At 37.2% G+C, this 19,047-nt stretch overlaps 1 protein-coding gene and 1 non-coding gene across 2 annotated transcripts in view; one reads left to right on the top strand and one right to left on the bottom strand.

Moving 5' to 3' along the window:
• Positions 1-17,133, top strand: part of FAM83B (family with sequence similarity 83 member B) — an 87,437-nt gene extending 70,304 nt beyond the window's left edge. Inside the window, exons 3-5 of the mRNA XM_027057553.2 lie at positions 5,927-6,091; positions 6,870-6,994; positions 13,877-17,133. Of these exons, the coding sequence (XP_026913354.1) occupies positions 5,927-6,091; positions 6,870-6,994; positions 13,877-16,178 (2,592 nt within the window). The 3' untranslated portion in view covers positions 16,179-17,133. The remainder of the gene's footprint in view (positions 1-5,926; positions 6,092-6,869; positions 6,995-13,876) is intronic.
• Positions 3,138-3,252, bottom strand: LOC113598995 (small nucleolar RNA SNORA51). The gene has a single exon (XR_003419749.1). It is a non-coding gene; the product is annotated as a small nucleolar RNA SNORA51 (small nucleolar RNA).
• Positions 17,134-19,047: the final 1,914 nt, after the last annotated feature.

The following is a 19,047-nucleotide window of genomic DNA, read 5'->3' as shown; positions in this document are numbered from 1 at the left end:
TCAGCAAAGACCCCAAGGCAGGCGTTGATCTCACGGTGGAACTGTGGGATTACTACCTGAGCTGAAATCGGGTCAAACGCTCAACCGACTAAGCCACCTAGGCGCCCCTTTACTCATATGTAAGGCTTATCCATGAAGCTCTGTTAGTCTGTTTCCTTCTGCCCTGTACCCACCCCTAACAACCATGTACATGTGGAGCATTTGTTTTTCTTCCTCTGAATTACTCTTACAGTGTATTACTTAACTGATCATATAATCTCCTGAGTGACCTTAAATTGTGTCGTGATTATGAACTGATGAGAAATTTAGTGTCAGTGTTTATGTTAAGTTCATTCAGTGTGACCTCCAGTGTCTGGGTCACTTTGAGAGAATCTGCTACTGTGAGAAAGGTTAAGGGCAAACCAACATTCTTGAGTCAGGTTCTCAAGCTACTGAAAGATGTGAAGTTTCACTCATATTTTTTTTTTTAACTTTTATTCATTTTTGAGAGACAGAGACAGAGTGCATGCGGGGGAGGGGCAGAGAAAGAGGGAGACACAGAATCTGAAGCAGGCTCCAGGCTCCAAACTGTCAGTACAGACCCGAATGCATGGCTCTAACCCACGAACTGCAATGTGAGATCATGACCTGAGCTGAATGAAGTCAGACGCTTAACCAGCTGAGCACCCAGGTGCCCCTTCACTCAAATCTTAACAATGACCCAGGATTTCTTTCTAAAAATGTGCTGAGTCTCATGTGGCTGATGAATGCATTTATTTGTTTACTTTTTCAGTAAGAATAAAACAGGAAATAGTGAAGAAGCAAAAGGAGAATTTAAATAGTATATAATATCACAGTGGTTTAATAAATACCATTAATGTGACTGACTGGTTTCTTTATTGACTTAAAAAGTCAATTGATGTACCTTTTGAAAAGCCCTATACTAATCAGGTATATAATATTTCTTTCATTGTATATAGTCATTTCTACAGCATGATGTGATTTAGGTAACTAACTGGGAATTTAATACTTTCAGATCAGGTTTGGCATACTTCCTTTGTAATTATTATCCCTTTCCAGGAATATACCCACCATAAAAAAAAAAAATGAGCTACATTTTATTTTGCCTTTCTTGGCACAGCTGAAATTTTCTGTAGACTTTTTATAATTTTCCATCTAGTGAGGGTGCAGGAAACCAGAAGTCCTGATAAACTACCTGACTCAGTTGACATCAGATAAGCTTGTCAAAGATGTGTAATCTAGTTTCTTGGATCCTGATCCAGTGTAATATCTGTCACACAAGAGAGACTGTAATTTGTTCTACATTTAGTATGCTAGAATCATCCATTGGCTGACTGACTTCAATTACTTTTTGCAAACAGAAACCTTTATTTATCGTGGTAATGTGTTTTGTTCATTTCCAAAGTCTTAATTAATTTGTTACATGAGACTCTATCAAATAAAAGATAAATTCTTTAGATGTGCTGATTAATTTCTTAAACAATACCATGTTGCATAATAGTATTTCCTTATTTAAGAAAAAGTCCTCTCTTTAAAAAAAGACTGTTCTATACATACATTTTTAGAATTTATTATGTCAAATAAGTTTATAATATGGACATTTTATTTTCCTTATGTCATTGTTCTACATCATCATACCACTTGTTATTGCATAGTAAATGCATTAATTAATTTGATGTGATTTAAAGGTTTTTCACATATTTAATTTTATAAAGAATATGCACAAGACATGAATGAGGTTGTTATCACTATCTGTTTCCTTCTTCTGGCACCTCCTACCATTCATAAATAAGAAAGGGGGTCATGTGAGGCTACTTAAATGATTGAAATTGTTCTTCCTAGAAAAATATCTGATTGAAGTATGTTTCGAAGGTAGTTTGAAGAATATCACCAACTTGTGTTATTTGGGTGCGGTCCAGTATTTTGTTATAACACTGTATTAGAGTAAATAAAAACAAGTTTACATATTATCCGTGGTTTTCTTCATCTTCTAACACATTCACAATGGTCCATGACATTATTCCGACTCTTGTTGCCATGTGTGTCTTCCATTCCTTCTCATTTCTTGACATGTTTTGTTCCTTGGTCTCCATCACTCTTTTCAATACTATTCCTGTCTCAACTGTATATTAAGAGACCTTCTAAAGACCAGTTCCTTGCCTCCCATGATCTGTCCTACCTATACGTCAGCCATTGACTCCCAGCCATATCCTTGATAATAGCATACCCTTAATGAAGCTCCTTTATAACCTAATTCAGGTATCCCCATCTGACTATCACTTCTACATATATGTCTGCCTTATTCCCTCTGGTACCTACTAGTATCTAATATTCCTTTATTTATTTCTTTTTCTAAACTGTATGCTGTGGAAGCTTCCAAAAATAGAAAGTTGTATATAGAACCCTCATGTACTGTCAGCCACTTTCAACAATTATCAATTCATTGCCAATTTTGTCTCATCTACTGTAATGTGAAGTAAATAAAGGTAACATTTCATGTTTATATTAATAACTGTATTTTAGATAATACATGTTTATCTTTTTTATTATATTACTATCAACATGAAAAAAACAATAATTTTTTAATAGTTAACTGGTCTTTTTTTAATTTAAAAAAAAATTTTTTTTACATTTATTTATTATTCAGAGACAGAGTAAGACACAGCATGAGCATGGGAGGGGCAGAGAGAGGACGAGACACAGAATTTGAAGAAGGCTTCAGGCTCTGAGCTGTCAGCACAGAGCCCGACGTAGGTCTCGAACCCACCAACTGCAAGATCATGACCTGAGCTGAAGTCGGACATCCAACCGACTGAGCCACCCAGGCGCCCCAATAGTTTTTAACCCCAGCCAGACTTCATATTCATTGATCCCACCGCCATTTTACTGCCTGTCACATCCATGACATCCTTTTTCCTCTGTCTAGTTTATTTGTTTATTTTTTTATTTTTATTTTGAGAGAGAACAAGCAGGGGCAGAGAGGGAGAGGGAGAGTCCCATTATAATCTAATCTCCTTATACTCTCATGGCCACAACTACATCCAAGGTTACATCAAACTTTTAGCCTGCTCCATGTTTGTATCCCTGCAGCTGACTAAAGTTGGAGAGTAACTGACAACTACATTGACTATTCTCTTCCATGCCCTCCCATTCATAGTACAGACCAGGCAAAGGGCCTGGGCTGTGGTGTAGATGGGTGGATTTACTCCTTTCTGTGCAGTCAGTATAAGAATACAGGCTGGGGTAAGCACCATGAGGCTGACTGTTCTCGTTTTAAATTTATGGTGAGTCCTTATTACTGCCCTGTAATTAAACTGTATTTCTGTGGTCTACTCTCTTTCCTACCATCCTATTTAATACCTCTTTCTTGATTTTTTAACATGTCTTCCATAATCTAGGGTGTTCTTAGTTCCAGATCTTGCTTCCCAGTTCACGGGAAAAATTGAAGCATTCACAAGAGATCTTTCATAGCACCATTACCACACCTGCCTTTCCACCAGCATCTGCACCCTCATAGTTGGTTTTCTGTCTTGATGTTATGGATGATCTTTTACTGGTCTTTATTCTCTGTGCTCTGATTACTTTATGTTTACATTAGATTCTTTTATTACCTACTCAAAGACATTGTTCCAGCAATTCTTTCCTTCCCCACCCACCTCCCACCATCTCTTGCATCATGAATTTTCACTCTTCACTGGAGCATTTCATTAGCATACAGACATGCTATTATTTCTCTCACCCTAAAACAAAACAAAAAATTACAACTCCTCTTGACCCAGCTTTACCCATGGCTACCTCTTCATTTCTATGCTTCTTATTACAGCCAAATTACTCAAAAAGAGTTGCCCATACCTGCTATTTCCAGTATATGTCTTCCCATTCCCTCTTAAACCCCTTACAGTGAGGCTTTTGCTCTTACCACTCCACAAAAACTGAAGTAACCGTTGCTGGTTCCTTCCCTTGTCTTAGGACTCAGTCCTTGGTCTCCCTTTCTATTTATCCAGTCTCCCTTGGTGACTTGGATTTAATTGTCATCTCTACACAACTGACACCCCATTGACATGTCTGGCCTAGACTTCTCCAATTAGTATTCCACTTGGCCTGTCAAACTTAGCTAAAATTTAGTGTAGCTGGATTCTTCCTTCTCTCAGTTGATGACAACTTGGTCCTTTAGGTGGATGAGGCTAAACATTTTAGAGTCTCCCCCTTTCCCCCCTTTCCTCTCCCATCCTATGCTCAATCCATTCAGAAATCTTGTGGCTCAAAGGCCAGCATTAGGCCATTTGATGGTGATGTCACTGATGGTGACTAGGACAAGGACCATCCTTCTCCTAGCTAACATCACCCCTCACTTAAATTGCTCCTTTAGTTCTAGCTGGTCTGCCTGTTTCTACCCTAGTTCCTACCCTTAGGATCAACACAGTAGCCAGAAGAATCCTTTCAAACATAAATCAGATATATTACTACCTCAATTTAAAAGTTTCTAATAGCTTAACAGTCTTATTCAGGACAGCATGCTGAAGGCTTTATAATACCTTCAAGGAATTGTGATTACTCTCCATTTTTCATTCCATTTCTGCTGTCTACTTGCTGTTTCTTGAATATGCCAGGCAAGCTCCTGATGTTGGGCCTTTGCACTGCTGGTACCCTCTCTCTGGAACACTGTTTCTCAAGATATCCACGTTGATGACTAACTCAATTCCTTTTTATGTCTCTGCTCAAAGGACACTTTCTCAAAGAGACTTGCCCAGAAAGGCACAAACCCAACCTTCTCAATTTCCAGGGGCTCATGATCTCCCTTATTCTGTTTTTTTCCCCAATAAACTTATCATATGATAGCATATTACTGAATTTATCTATTTATTATATTTATTGCTCCTGATTTCTTCCCCCACCTAAAATGTAATCTTCACCAAGGGCAGGGATTTTGTGTTCTTCTCTAGCGCGTAGAAGGTGGTCAGTCGAATAATTCCCCTTTTTTTCGGCATTATTTCACTCCCACTGCTTCTCAGAGTCAATAATGGTTCTCTTGCCAATAGTTAACTTGGACTGTCTCCATCTTAGGGGCCTGTTTTTAAAGAAATTTCTCTCTTTGTTCATCTTCTTAATCATACTGCCTTTGTGACCTTTTTTTTTTTTTTTCTTCCACTTATTCTGTCTGTTAAGCTTATTTTAGGCTAATGTATTTAATTTTCTAGTCTTCAAATCCTATACCTTTTCTCAGCTTTGGCCCCTTCCTACCTAGTTTCCATTTCTGTAAGATTTTTTTTATGTTTATTTATTTATTTTGAGAGAGAGAACAAGCAGACGAAGGGCAGAGAGAGAGGGAGAAAGAGAATCCTAAGTAAGCTCCGTGCTGTCAGTGCAAAGCCCAGTGCAGGGTTTAATTACATGAACCATGAGATCATGACCTGAGCCAAAATCAAGAGTAGGATGCTCAACTAACTGACCGAACCACCCAGGAGCCCCTGTAAGATTTTCTTTCTCTGTCCCAGTACTGCCAAGACATTTATTATTGACAGCTAGTTTCAGAGAGCTTGCTTTTCCCTAGAAATGCTTCCCACAAAAACATGTAACACTTGTTTCCACCTTCCATCTACCTGTCCCATCCCGCTACCCTACTTGCACCCTTGCTATCTGTAATTTGGATTCACCCTTTGCTCAGCATCTTACTAAACTGCAGATTTCCTTTTATTTAAAGCCAGTATGAAATTATTTTGTGCTACAGATCTGTATGTAGTCACTTGTTTATTTTCAATATATTTTTGTATCTTCTATTTTAGGAAGCTGCATACACATTTGTGTATACATTTATAAGTAATATGTGTTTCATTATTTTCTGTTTTATCTTATTGCTGGAAGCAAGCAATTTATAAACTTTCCCTATTGGGTATCTAAAATTGTTTTACCTTTTTATCTTTAATAGGTCATTGCTTTAGTGATGGATATATTCACAGATGTGGACATTTTCAAAGAAATAGTGGAGGCATCAACTCGAGGGATATCTGTATATATTCTTCTTGATGAGTCCAACTTTAGTCATTTCCTAAATATGACTGAAAAACAGGGCTGTCAAGTTCAACGACTCAGGGTAAGAATTCCATGTTTGTTTTTTCTTCAATTATTTTGTGTACCATTTTTATCTCAGTTGAATTTAAGGCAAGTTTAAGCTATATTATTCCAAATATATCTGTATATAATATGTATCTATGTCTACATATATGTAACACACACAGAAATATATTTAAGATAGCATAATGATTAATTGCAGAAGGGTATGCTTGTACTTTTTGAAATGTGACTGAAACCACACATTCTCATGATGGTCTATAAGATGCTTTTCTTGATGATGGAGCACTTAAGTTTCTGAGTTAACTTTGCTCAGTCATAATGAGTGCTTCAGTTTCTCCATGCATATAACCTTGAAACCACTGACTCAAGTGATTCTTTCATTCAGATGTTACTTATCACAATCATTAGGCATAGTGTTTTCAGTTACATTTGGCCTCTTAAAAAAAAGTGTGGATTTTCATTGTAGTTATTGTGGAATCATGCCACTATAACCTGAAAGGCTGTCTTACAATAGGATCCTAGGTGGTTTATAAAACCGTTCTGTATAAATGTAACATAATGCCTCCTGTTTATGTTATGCTAAGATACATCTATATTTTTTAGTGACTTTTTCTTAGGTGTTTTTGGGGGGGTGATGTTTTAAAATGTGCTTTTACTATTTTTTGTTGTTATGTGTTTTTTACAAAAAAGATTATTTCAAGTATACTTTTTTGGTACTAAGATTTTATATTGACATATATTTCACATTCAAAATATCTCTTTTCTAGTTATAACTTTATATTTACATGTAATTCTAGAATATTCGAGTGCGGACAGTAAAAGGCCAAGATTATCTTTCAAAAACAGGAGCAAAATTTCATGGAAAATTAGAACAGAAGTTTTTGTTAATTGACTGCCAGAAAGTTATGTATGGTTCTTACAGGTAAGATCATTGTGTTTACCTCCAGCATCATTAATCATTTATAGAATTTATTAGTTTCAAATATTAATGTAATCTGTTTAGATATTTCTTAGAAATAAAAAAGAACCTTTGCATGGAAGCTTGGAGACTTGGGTTTCAGTTCTGGCTGTACCTCTAAAGAACATTAAGACATTGGGGAAGTCATACAACTTCCTCATGCTCCAAGTTCTTCATCCCCAAATTGAGATGGGTAACAAACATTTCAGGTTCCCTATAGTTCTCTAATGCCAAAAGTTTTTGTTCCTTATGAAAATCGTTGCAGTATGAGCTTAATAATAACATTTGTTCATAAAAATAGAAGCTCTTTATTGCTTTGAAGAACCTGTCAGACAGATTATTTTTATTTTAGTATTATTAAGAATCTGATAGTCAGTCATGTAGTCACTATGTATAGTACTACCCAAAACGCATTTCAGAGTCTGGCTGTTAAAAATGCCATAATAGACACTAGACAAGGTTACACAGGTTACTATTATCGGCATCATTCAAGGTCCCCATTGGGAGAATACCTCCTCCATTCCTCAGTTCCGGCTTGTCTCTTCTACATATGTCATCCCCAGTCCTTACCACTTATCTACAAAGCAGTTGTTTGCATCTACATTTATCAGTGATGAAACTGAAGTTCCAGAAGGTTAAGTGACTTGTCAAAACCCCACAGCTAAAGGCCAACAGCAGTCCAGGGCTGGCAGCCCAGTCCAGGCTCTGCTTGTTCCAGAGTAAAAGTGCTGCCCTAATACTCTCACACATTCCGGGCATCGGTCCTGAATGGGATGTACAATCAGATTGTATCAACAGGCAGATTAAAATACCAACAAGCACATGTGAACTTCTAGGTCACCAGGGCAGCACAGACTCTCAAGGAGCCAGGAGAACTATGGGGGTAAACAGGGCAGTGCGAGGGGAAACTTTTGCTTCTTCCCTTAATAATTTAAAAAGTCCACAAGAAGGAGCCAGTATGTTGATGTGATTGGCCATGGGCAAGTTGTTTAACTTGGTTCCACTTAGGTTTGCTCCGCTGTAAAGGATAATCCTCGAGCCTATCTCACCTTCTTGTTGTGAGAATTAAATGAGTTAATGCATCCGTAACCCCTAAAGTCAGCTATTATTTTAGGTATATTTTAGCCACTACTACCTGGTAACTTTCCCTTTAAGCTCAGAGACCTTTTTTTGAAAGTGCTGTTTGTAGTTCTAAAGGAAAACTTGTTAAGAGCAGAAATTACAACCAGTGCTTGAAATTAATGAGTCCCTTTAAAGACTCATTATATGTGTATGTATTTGTTCAGACCCACTTGGTTTTACAGGGCTTTTAATTGAAATTTTAATTAAAATTAGGAGTTCGCTTGACTTCTAGAATGGTATTTATTAATCTCACCATAATGAATGCTTTCTGTCTTTATTATTTAACTTGACTTTTAAGATTACCTTGAACAATAAATTCACCTTAACTTTGTTTTGCTACCACTAGGCATTAATAGGTGCTGTATATTGAGATGACAATGGCTAAACTACTTTCGAATTGATATTGGGAAAAGCAAACAAACCACAGGAACAAAAACCCTTTATCTTTCTATGTACATCATAAGCCAGAGGCAGAATTTAAGTTACTATTTATGGAAGTGAGGATCGAATGCCTAGTACTGCAGATGATAAAAATTCATCCAAACTCTTATCTAACAACTCTAATTTCCTTATTAGTCCATGTTAATTTTAAATACACTTCTTGAAAAAAATATGGTTGTCAGCCCTTTTTTTTTTTTTTTTTTCTTTTCTTCTTTCTACTAATTATCTTGGACCTTTCCTGTTAACAGTATTCTAACAGGATCTGGTGGAATAATTATGAACCAGTCTTCATAGAAATTGGTTAAAAATTTATTTTTGGTGAAAACCAGTCTTTGTCTCATATTCCAATATCACCATCATTTTCCTTATAGCCCAAATCAAAATGCCACTGTCTTTAGTTCAAAAGTCTTTGCCATAAAACGTCTTCCTATTCTAAACTGCAAGCATTTATTTCCAGAGAGGCCTGATGTCAGCACTAACCACAGTCACACATTGTGTGACGGTTCAATCATTGTGATGACAGTTTTATCGCAAGAACAGGACAAGTGTTTTGGTCTCTCATGATACTAACATTGATGAGATAAAACACATATACTTTTTATCAATGTGTGCAAATTGAATTGTGAATTGGATGCCCTTGTTTGAAATTGTCGTATGAAATCTGGAACATATTTAGTAAAGTAATGTCTACAAATTTGACTGGGAGAGAATTTTATAAGCATTTTTTTAAATCTTGCTGTCTCTATAAAAGCTACTTTCACAAGACAAGTTTCACCGAAGTTGTTGGCTTCCAGGTGCCATCTCTGGTCAGACTTGAAGATTGTCACGTTGAGAGATCCGTGCTACAGCCAGCAGCATGTCACTGCTTTCATTCCATAGACTTCCCTGTGTGATCCCCAGCCAGGAACTCAGAGTTTTTGAGCCTCTTTTTAATAAGTAAATTCATAATCACATTCCCAACTGCAGGAGTGTGACAGTGGGTCTGGGGGGAATGGGAGTAGTAAGTTCATTTTATTTTTTATCCAGGTAAATATGTGCACACTTTTTTAAAAATCAAATATTACTAAAAGATATGTAATACAAAAGTTTTTGTTCTCCATGTCTCTCCATTGCTGGATCCTGATCTCCAGGTGCAATTGTTTAATTCTTTGAGCTGGTTCTTCCCATACTTACTCCATTCTCTTACATAATGTGATTATACTGTGAATGCTCAATCTATCACTTTTAGGTATTATGTCTTGACTTTATAGTATGATGACTGAAGGGTTATATTTCTATTCACCCATATCCACTTTCCCTCCTGCTTGCCATTCACCCCGTACAGTTTTATCAAAATTGTTTGCTAAGTAAGAAGTCTCAATTTACATTACTAAAGTTGTGTCAGAATTGATAGCTGATGAGCCATAGAGTCATTTGTGATATGCTTCCCTTTTTTATAACAAAGTTAATAATGACCATTTGGCTTTGGTTTTATTCATTGTCTTTGCTTTCTGTTTATCTATTGCTATGTTTTTTCCAGTTGATTCTGAAGATTTCTTAGCACATGAACAACTTTTCCAAAGGCTCAGTTACTGCCAACAGTTTGTCATGTCCAATCTGGACTGGCAGATCTTTAACCTGAAACACTGCTGGGGTTCTGCAATTTCCCGTATTCCTGGGCAGTTTGAGCCACAATTTCTTGTATCCCATCTTAATCCTATTTTTCCTTCTTTTTTGTTTCTAAGTCATAGTTTTTTCTCTCATTTGCTCAAGAATACTTTCCGTCAGCATGGAATTTTTTTTTTAAGTCCAGAAATTTATAATTTTAGGTGGTTAATGACTTAACTAGAGATGGAACTCTAAGCTGAATCATTTTTCCTTCAAATTTGAAAGACATTGACTGGCAATCAAACATGCTGTTGAGAAGTCTCAAACAGTTATTCTTTTTATGTAACTTTTTTTTCCTCCTTTCTAGAAACGTCTAAGGTTTCTCTTCTATTCCCTGCTATTCTCAGATTTGTTATGTTTCTAGATCTAGGTCTTTTTTATTTATTGTTCTAAGCAATCCGGGTACTCATGTCTTTCAATTCTGAAACAATTTCTCATATATTCTTTGCTCATTTCTTCTCCTCAGTTGTCTCTATTGTCTCTCTCTCTGGAATTCTTATTAACTGGATATCTGCTCCCATTGTTTTTTTATTTTTTTCCCCTATGATTTTCTATCTGGGAGTGGATAGAATTGTAATGTCTGGGGGATTTTCTCGATTGTTAATTCTAACACATCTATTATAACTTAATTTCTTTTTTTTTTTTTTTTTTTGCTATAGGGGCACTTGGGTGGCTCAGTCGGTTAAGTGTCCGACTTCGGCTCAGGTCATGATCTCATGGTTTATGGGTTCCAGCCCTGAATCAGGCTCCATGCTGACAGCTCAGAGCCTGGAGCCTGGTTTGGGTTCTGTGTCTCCTCTCTCATCTCCTCCCCTGCTTGTGCTCGCTTTCTCTCTCTCTCTCTCAAAAATAAATAAACTTTGAAAAAAAAATTTTGCTATCAAATATTTTGAATATCTGCAAATTGCACCATTTTCAAAGTATCCTTTGTGTGTTTTTTTTTTTTATAGATGCATGATCTTCTCTATTGCTTTGAAGACACTGATTATAGTTTTTATGTGTCTATGTTTTTATACATATTCTTATTTGTGCATTTTCTGTTTTCTCCATTTGTCTTTCTCCGGTTTGTTTTGGTCTCTGTTTTGCATCTAAGTTTTTAAGCTTTATAAGGAATCTTCTAAACTTTCATTAAATGTTTGCTGATCTTTTGCTACGTATTGATAAGGGACTCAAATGCTTATTGGAAATCGCATGGGAAATCCTTATCAACTGTTGGGTTTACAGGAGGGTGATTGGCTGGGGTTCTCACATTTTATAGGAAGTTCCCTGAAGGTCAGTAAAACAGTTCTTTTATTTGGGGCTGTTCAGTGTTTCCAGAGAATAATCTTCAAATTGAATATATACCCTTGAGTGTCTTCCTTTTACATGCAGTGATATCACAATATTGTTTTCTGATTTACCAAACCTGGAAAACTTTTCCAGTTGTAACATATTCCCCAGTACCATTACCTTGTCAGTTTCCTAAGCTCAACACGTGGAGGTTATTTTTATTTCACAAACTATACACATCCTTTAGGACATGCAAATATTCTGGTTCTCTCTTCTTGTTACTGGCTCAACATTTTTACTCTTTATTCCAATTTCTGTACTGGCTTAGGCTCTTATCACCTTATGTCAGTTCTTTTACTCATCACAGTAAATGCAGTCCCTCATCCTTCACATCTGTGTTACAAAGAGCTACCGGGAAAAAAATCAGTCCTCAAACATCTTTTTATTTTAATTGATCTGAATTTGGAAATAAATCCTACACAAACTCTCTGCTTTGCTTTCCAGATTTTCCCCCTTTGTTCATCAGTCTGTAATATAACTTCTTTACTTCAGCTAAACAGAATTTGTTTTCTCTGTTCAACCAAAATAGGGCCATTCTTGCTTCCTTTCTTTTCCTGTATGTTTCTTCTTCCACACAAACTGTTCCATGCCTTTCGTGCTTGAACTTCGGGGTTATCTGGCCTCTTTCAGAATACAGCCAAAACCCTGCTTGTCTCTGGGGCTTTTCTCATAGGTGATAGCTGACTATTCATTCCTTTACTTGCTCTTTCCCACAAATTTTGTACTCATATCTGCAGTGGGGTTGAAAATTCCTTTAATCGTTCACATTGTGTCACTTATTTTAAGTCAGCCTGGTGGCCCACACATCTGCACAAAAAGAGCACCCAGTAAATAATTCTTCTCATACCATGCTTTCAGTAAGCATACTAGATAAAACTGAGTATATCAGAATAGTAAGATTCTTAAGTTGTACACTCTTTATCATATTTTGTATATTTTAAATTCTTACTCTACACATTCTCTTAGTATTTTCATCTGCCTTTGCTATTGTGTCCCGTCTATAAACAGTAAGCTCGTTCATAGTAGAGAATGTCTGTCTCCTTTTTCCTTTATTAACCCCTATTATATCACGTACAGTATTTGATATATAGCATACTAGAGATTCCTTTTTTAGCTCAGTGACTCTGTGTTACATTATCTAAATTTTTACATGTCAGATTTATATTTTTATGTGAAATTCCAACTGTCATTTTTAAATTGTAGAAATTCCACAAAGTATTATAAAGTAGTTACAAACATTAACTTCCTAGAAATTGTATTTTATATTAAAAGATCTCACTTGGCATCCCAAAGCCCTGGCTTCCCAAAGTATACTTACTAAGTAGGCCACAGAGATAAAATGCATGTATTAGCAAAGGCCTATCTTGCATTTTAACATGCTAGAACTATAGGGAATGGTAGGATTATGCTAGCAATTTGGACATGAGGAAACTGAGGCCCAAGCTCATGTGGGTGGATAGCTCAGCAGAAGCCAGGCCTCTCAACTTTCCTACTGATACTGGCTTGCCTGCATTCTGCCAGGATGCTCTATATAAAATACAATGTTTTTTATTCCATAACATCTTAGTAGGCAATGATGCAAAATGTACAGCAGGCTTTTCTTTGGACTTCTAGAAAGTAATGTCAAAAATTATGGGTAGTTTCAAGGCCAGGACTTGAATTGCTTCGTTATTTAAAGTATGAATGGGGGCTGGCACCTGGGTGGCTCATTTCGCACCTGACTTTGGCTCAGGTCATGATCTTGCAGTTTATGCGTTTGAGCCCCACATCGGGCTCTGTGCTGACAGCTCAAAGCCTGGAGCCTGCTTCGGATTCTGTGTCTCCCTCTCTCTTTGCCCTTCCCCTGCTCACACTCTGTCTCACTCTCTCAAAAATATACATTAAAAAATGTTTAGGGGCACCTGGGTGGCTCAGTTGGTTGGGCGTCTAACTTTGGCTCAGGTCATGATCTCATGGTTTGTGAGTTCAGGCCCTGCGTTGGGCTCTGTGCTGACAAAGCCTGCTTTGGCTTCTGTGTCTTCTTCTCTCTCTGCCCCTCCCCACTCATGCTCTGTATCTCTCTCCTTCAGATATAAATAAACATTAAGAACATTTTAAAAAAATGTTAATTATGAATTGGGGGAGTAGGGATTCCAGGGACTGCAAGCAAGTAACGATTGAAGATGTTCTAAATTGTCGTAGCTGAAGAAAACAAGCAAAAAATACTCTTGTTGACATTAAATGATAAATTTTGCTTAGTGGATTTATATATTGTCCTTAATCTTTTAACAGCAAAATTAAAATTTTCCCATTTTGATTCTTTTTCAGCTACATGTGGTCGTTTGAGAAAGCTCACCTCAGCATGGTTCAGATAATCACAGGACAACTTGTTGAGTCCTTTGATGAAGAATTTAGAACTCTCTATGCCAGATCCTGTGTCCCAAGTCCATTCGCCCAAGAAGAATCAGCAAGGGTGAAGCATGGCAAATCACTCTGGGAGAATGGCACCTACCAGCGTTCAGTTTCTTCACTAGCTTCTGTTTCCAGCCAAAGAAACCTTTTTGCCAGACAGGACAAAATTCACAAACTAGACTCTAGTTACTTCAAAAACAGAGGGATATACACTCTAAATGAACATGACAAATATAGCATAAGAAATCATGGCTACAAGCCTCATTTTATTCCAAATTTTAATGGTCCAAATACAGTCCGTCAGTATCAATCCAGTCAATTAAATGAAAATTGGAAGAGGCATAGTTATGCTGGGGAACAGCCAGAAACAACACCATACCTGCTGCTTAACAGGGCTCTGAATCGAAACATCAATCCTCCAGGTAATTGGAAAAAGCCGTCGGATAGTCTGAGTGTGGCATCCTCATCACGAGGCGGCTATGCAGGTCACCGTAATACACCTGCCCAGAGTTTTGCTGATCGGCTTGCCCAGAGAAAAACAACAAATCTTGCTGAAAGGAACTCAAATGTGCGGCGGTCTTTTAACGGGACAGATAATCATATTCGCTTTTTGCAACAACGAATGCCAACCCTTGAACATACCACAAAGTCGTTCTTGCGTAACTGGAGAATCGAATCCTACTTAAATGATCATTCAGAAGCTGCACCTGATTCAAATGGATCAGCTCTAGGTGACCGGTTTGAGGGCTACGAAAGTTCTGAAAATTTGAAAGCCAACGCCCTTTATACTCATTCTCGGCTTCGTTCCTCCTTTGTGTTTAAACCCACTTTACCTGAGCAGCAGGAAGTTAACAGTTGTACAACCGGCTCCTCAAATTCAACTGTCGTCGGTTCCCAGGGAAGTGACACACCTAAGGAGGTCCTGGACACCCCTACGAGTGTACAGCATGTGACAGACAAGCCCTTGCCGGAATCAACCCCGAAGCTCCCATTGCAGTCGGAGGCACCCAAAATGCACACCTTGCAGGTTCCCGAAAACCACTCAGCTGTCTTACATCAAACTACAAATGGCCATCCAGAGTCAAACAACTATTTATATACATCCTTGTGTGTAAATAAGCAGACAGAAAATCCAAAGAATCAACAAAATGAGAATCTGCTCAAAAGGCGAAGTTTTCCATTCTTTGACCACTCAAAAGCCAATTTAGATCACGGACACAGTAAGCATTATGTATATAGTACACTCACCAGGAGTCGAGTTAGACAACCAGAAAAACCCAAAGAGGATTTGCTGAAAAGTTCTAAGAGCATGCACAATGTGACTCAGAGCGCGGAAGAGGACAGGGAGATCATCAAGAGAGACCCTCCGAGTGGCACTACCACCAAGTCAATTTCCATTGCTGCTTTGCTTGAAATGAATAAAGATGAACCTAGCAAAGAACTGACTTCAAAAAAGGAAGTTAAAGGTTCGCCAAGTTTTTTGAAAAAGGGGTCTCAGAAGTTAAGGTCATTACTTAGCCTTACCCCAGAAAAGAAAGAAAATCTATCCAAAAATAAAGCACCTGCCTTTTATAGAATGTGTAGCAGTTCTGACACGTTAGTTTCTGAGGCTGAAGAGAATCAAAAACCAAAGAAGTCAGAACCAAAAATTGATTCATCTCCCAGAAGAAAGCGTTCTTCCTCATCAAACTCTCAAGGCAGTATTCACAAGAGTAAGGAAGATGTAACAGTTAGCCCATCCCAGGGGATCAGTTCTCCATCCGAGGAAGGTAGTAAAACAATACCTTCTTCAGGTCCAGTTGAGAACAAGTTCTTGGAAAGGGCAGGTGATGCTTCTGCCCCTAGATTTAACACCGAACAGATCCAATACCGAGATTCAAAGGAGATTAATACAGTTCTTGGTCCTGAAAGAAAACCAGCTTCTTCTCCAAGACCAAAGCCCAATGAGCTTCTAAGATCTCACTCAACTGACAGGCGCGTTTACAGTCGTTTTGAGCCATTTTATAAGATTGAAAGCTCTATTCAGCCTGCAAGCAACCTACCAAATACTGGTGTGCATCGCCCAGAAATAAAATCCACAACTGTGGGCAATAGTTATGGCAGGTCCAGCCCACTGCTTAATTACAATACTGGTGTATATCACTCATACCAGCCAAATGAAAACAAGTTCCGAGGATTTATGCAGAAGTTTGGAAACTTCATACACAAAAATAAATGAAATACTGTAACTTCAAATAGTTTTAAAAATATAAATGACTGTAACTATAAATATTTGTCCAAAGAACCCTGTGGATGGTTTTTGTAACATGTCAATAGATTTCTATAGGGACAGAGTTTGGGGGTATGATGTAAATGTTTACCAGTGTACTAATGTATACAGTAAAGTTCTCTGTGATAAAGTTAGTTGTACTTAATTGCAGTGTAGATGGAATGTCTCTATACACATGACTTTTAAATGGTAGTGGTAAAAAAAAAAAATGTAATTGTTTTCTTCGGACTGAAGATCTTCTTACGTCTCAAAATAGAAACTGTAGTGGAGAGATGGTGTATGGATTTTAAGCATTCATTCTAAAGCCTTTCCCTTGAAAAAAGGATCATTATACTCTCAATGGCCCTTTATAATATATCTTTATGGGTTCTCATATCTTCACATTATGAGAAAATAGGACAAAGCCTTTTTGGGTTTTAATTATCTTTAAATTCTACAGGGTAACTCATTATATTTTATTAGTGTTTTATTAATTTTCCTGTGGAACATATGCAACTGGTTGGGCAGCAACAGTACAATTTAAGTTATATAGCTCAGCACATCTTTCATTTTAACTGAGGTGTTTGCAGACTCTCAGCCTCATATAGTACATGGTAGGAATTTCTTTTCCTAATTTTTTGAAAACCATCCAGGTTGTGTTTCTTTCCACTCTGGACCAAGGGAGCCTATATTCCACTCACCAGTCAGCTGCTGAACTTTTATAACCATTCCTTCTTTGAAACTTAGAGCAAGCAATAGATATTTGGGAAACTTGAATTGTAAACTTCTGCCTAAATTTTTATCTTGGATTAGTATGGCAATGCTTAGTGTTTTGCTTACAAAAATCCTTGATCTTTTTTACACTGTGCCAAATACAATATGACTGTGCACTGTTTTCATAAAAGTTCTGTGATGAAACTGAGAATTGGTATCTGGCCCATTTCTTCCATGACAGTCGAGCCTGGTTGAAAGTTTTAAATCCTTCGATATCTTAATCTGATGATGATATTTACATCAGAAGATACCCTTTGCCTTTCTTAGAGTAATGAAATTAAAGGCCCACATCCATTAAAGAGATTTAACTTGACTTTACTTCATCCACAAAGTACAGAATTCAAGAAACAATGCATCATTTGAGAAGTGTGAAGTGTTTCTATAAGACTTTAAATATATTATTTAACAGCTTCTGAGCTGCAGTGTGGCCAGTATGTTGTTTAAAAATTCAAGACTAAGTTAAATAATGTCTATGTCATTAAAAGAACAGCCTTAAAATGTCAGTCATTAAAATAATTGTCCATAGTATTAAAATACCATGATAAGAACATAAGAAGAGAAAACATGACAGTAGGGAAAATAAAACCTAACATTTATTGAGCGCTTTTATAGAACCTATAGTTCCCACAACAATTATTTTGCGGTACCTTTGTCCTCATTATTTGTAGGTGATGATTGAGGTGATAAATGAGAGGTAAGGCCCCTAACTCACGCAATTAAAAGATAATGGTGCTAAAGTGTCTAACATGCAGTCATATCCCTCCCAAATGTGTTCAATATTGGCCTCACCTGAACTATTGAGAATTAAATGAGAGAATGTTTATATTTTCTGATTCAACAGTAATCTGCTAAGAAAGGTTTAGTTGAATTCCACTGGACAACAAGGACACGCAGGGGCTTAAAATAATCATAGTAGGTGAGATAGGGAATGAAATTGACATTAATTTCCGATTGTAACTTAGCAGGCCAGGTTTAATTGCTAGGCCACCATTTTGATCTTGTGCTGGTTAACCTGTGACAACAAAAAGAAGGAAAAGGAACTATAAATGAATTTAACCTGTGTTTGTGCTAGGGAAAGCAGTTCATTGGGTTAGGAAGCTGGGCAGGGAATGGAACTCAATGTTAAATATATGATCCCCTTAACTCTTGACGATGGCTCTGTGAAGTACGTACATCCTTTTTTGCAAATGAGGAAACTAGTCCTCAGAGAAGTTACAAAATCTTCCAAGAGTTGCATGGCTCTGAATTGGTATAACTGGGTTTAAACACAAAAGCCTGTAGTTTTAATACCTTTTTTTTTTCTTTTTGAGAGAGAGTGTGACCAGGGGTGGGGTACAACGGGGGGTTGGCCAGAGGACCGAAGCTGGGTCTATGCTGACAGCAGCAAGCCCGATGTGGGGCTCGAACTCATGAACCGCGAGATCATGAACTGAGCCAAAGTCGGACGCTCAACCAACTGAGCCACCTAGGTGCCCCCTGTAGGTTTGGTACTATACCTTACCATACCTTGTTGGCTTCCACTCCACCATGATTGAGGAACCTTTCCTGAAAGTTGTCTCTCTCCTTTGCTCTATCTTTACAAATTGTAGAAATATACCAGTAACTGTACAGCAATAGCATTTTAAAAACACAAATCCAGAACATAAACTCAGTTTAACATTATTCATAAAAGTGGGTTTTAAGACTCATAATCTTATTGTTATAAGAGTCCCATTGTTTTGGAAAGCTGTGTAATAGATTGGAAATTTGGCACAGTTCCTAATAAATTAATATCATAAAAATAAAATTGAGAAGGAAAGTTATTTTTCTTTCTTGAAAAATAATAACAGGAAAAGTAGCCAGTTGTATTTACAAAAATTTTGCGTTTTTTAAATGACCTTTGGAATGTGCATTTCCTTATAATCAGATAAATTCAGTTGCAATGAAAAAAACCTAATTGCTAGTGGGTTAGTTTTCAGAATCCTCTGGCAATTGTATAATCTTCATATATTAGTATAAAATTATTAAAAATCATTAGAATGGGAGACCAGTGAATGAAAGAGATTTTTCATTTTGCTCTTAGAAA

This window comes from Acinonyx jubatus, chromosome B2, assembly GCF_027475565.1.
Source record: "Acinonyx jubatus isolate Ajub_Pintada_27869175 chromosome B2, VMU_Ajub_asm_v1.0, whole genome shotgun sequence".
NCBI lineage: Eukaryota > Metazoa > Chordata > Mammalia > Carnivora > Felidae > Acinonyx > Acinonyx jubatus.
Note: the sequence above shows the minus strand (reverse complement) of the source record. Positions and strands in the feature narration are given on the sequence as shown.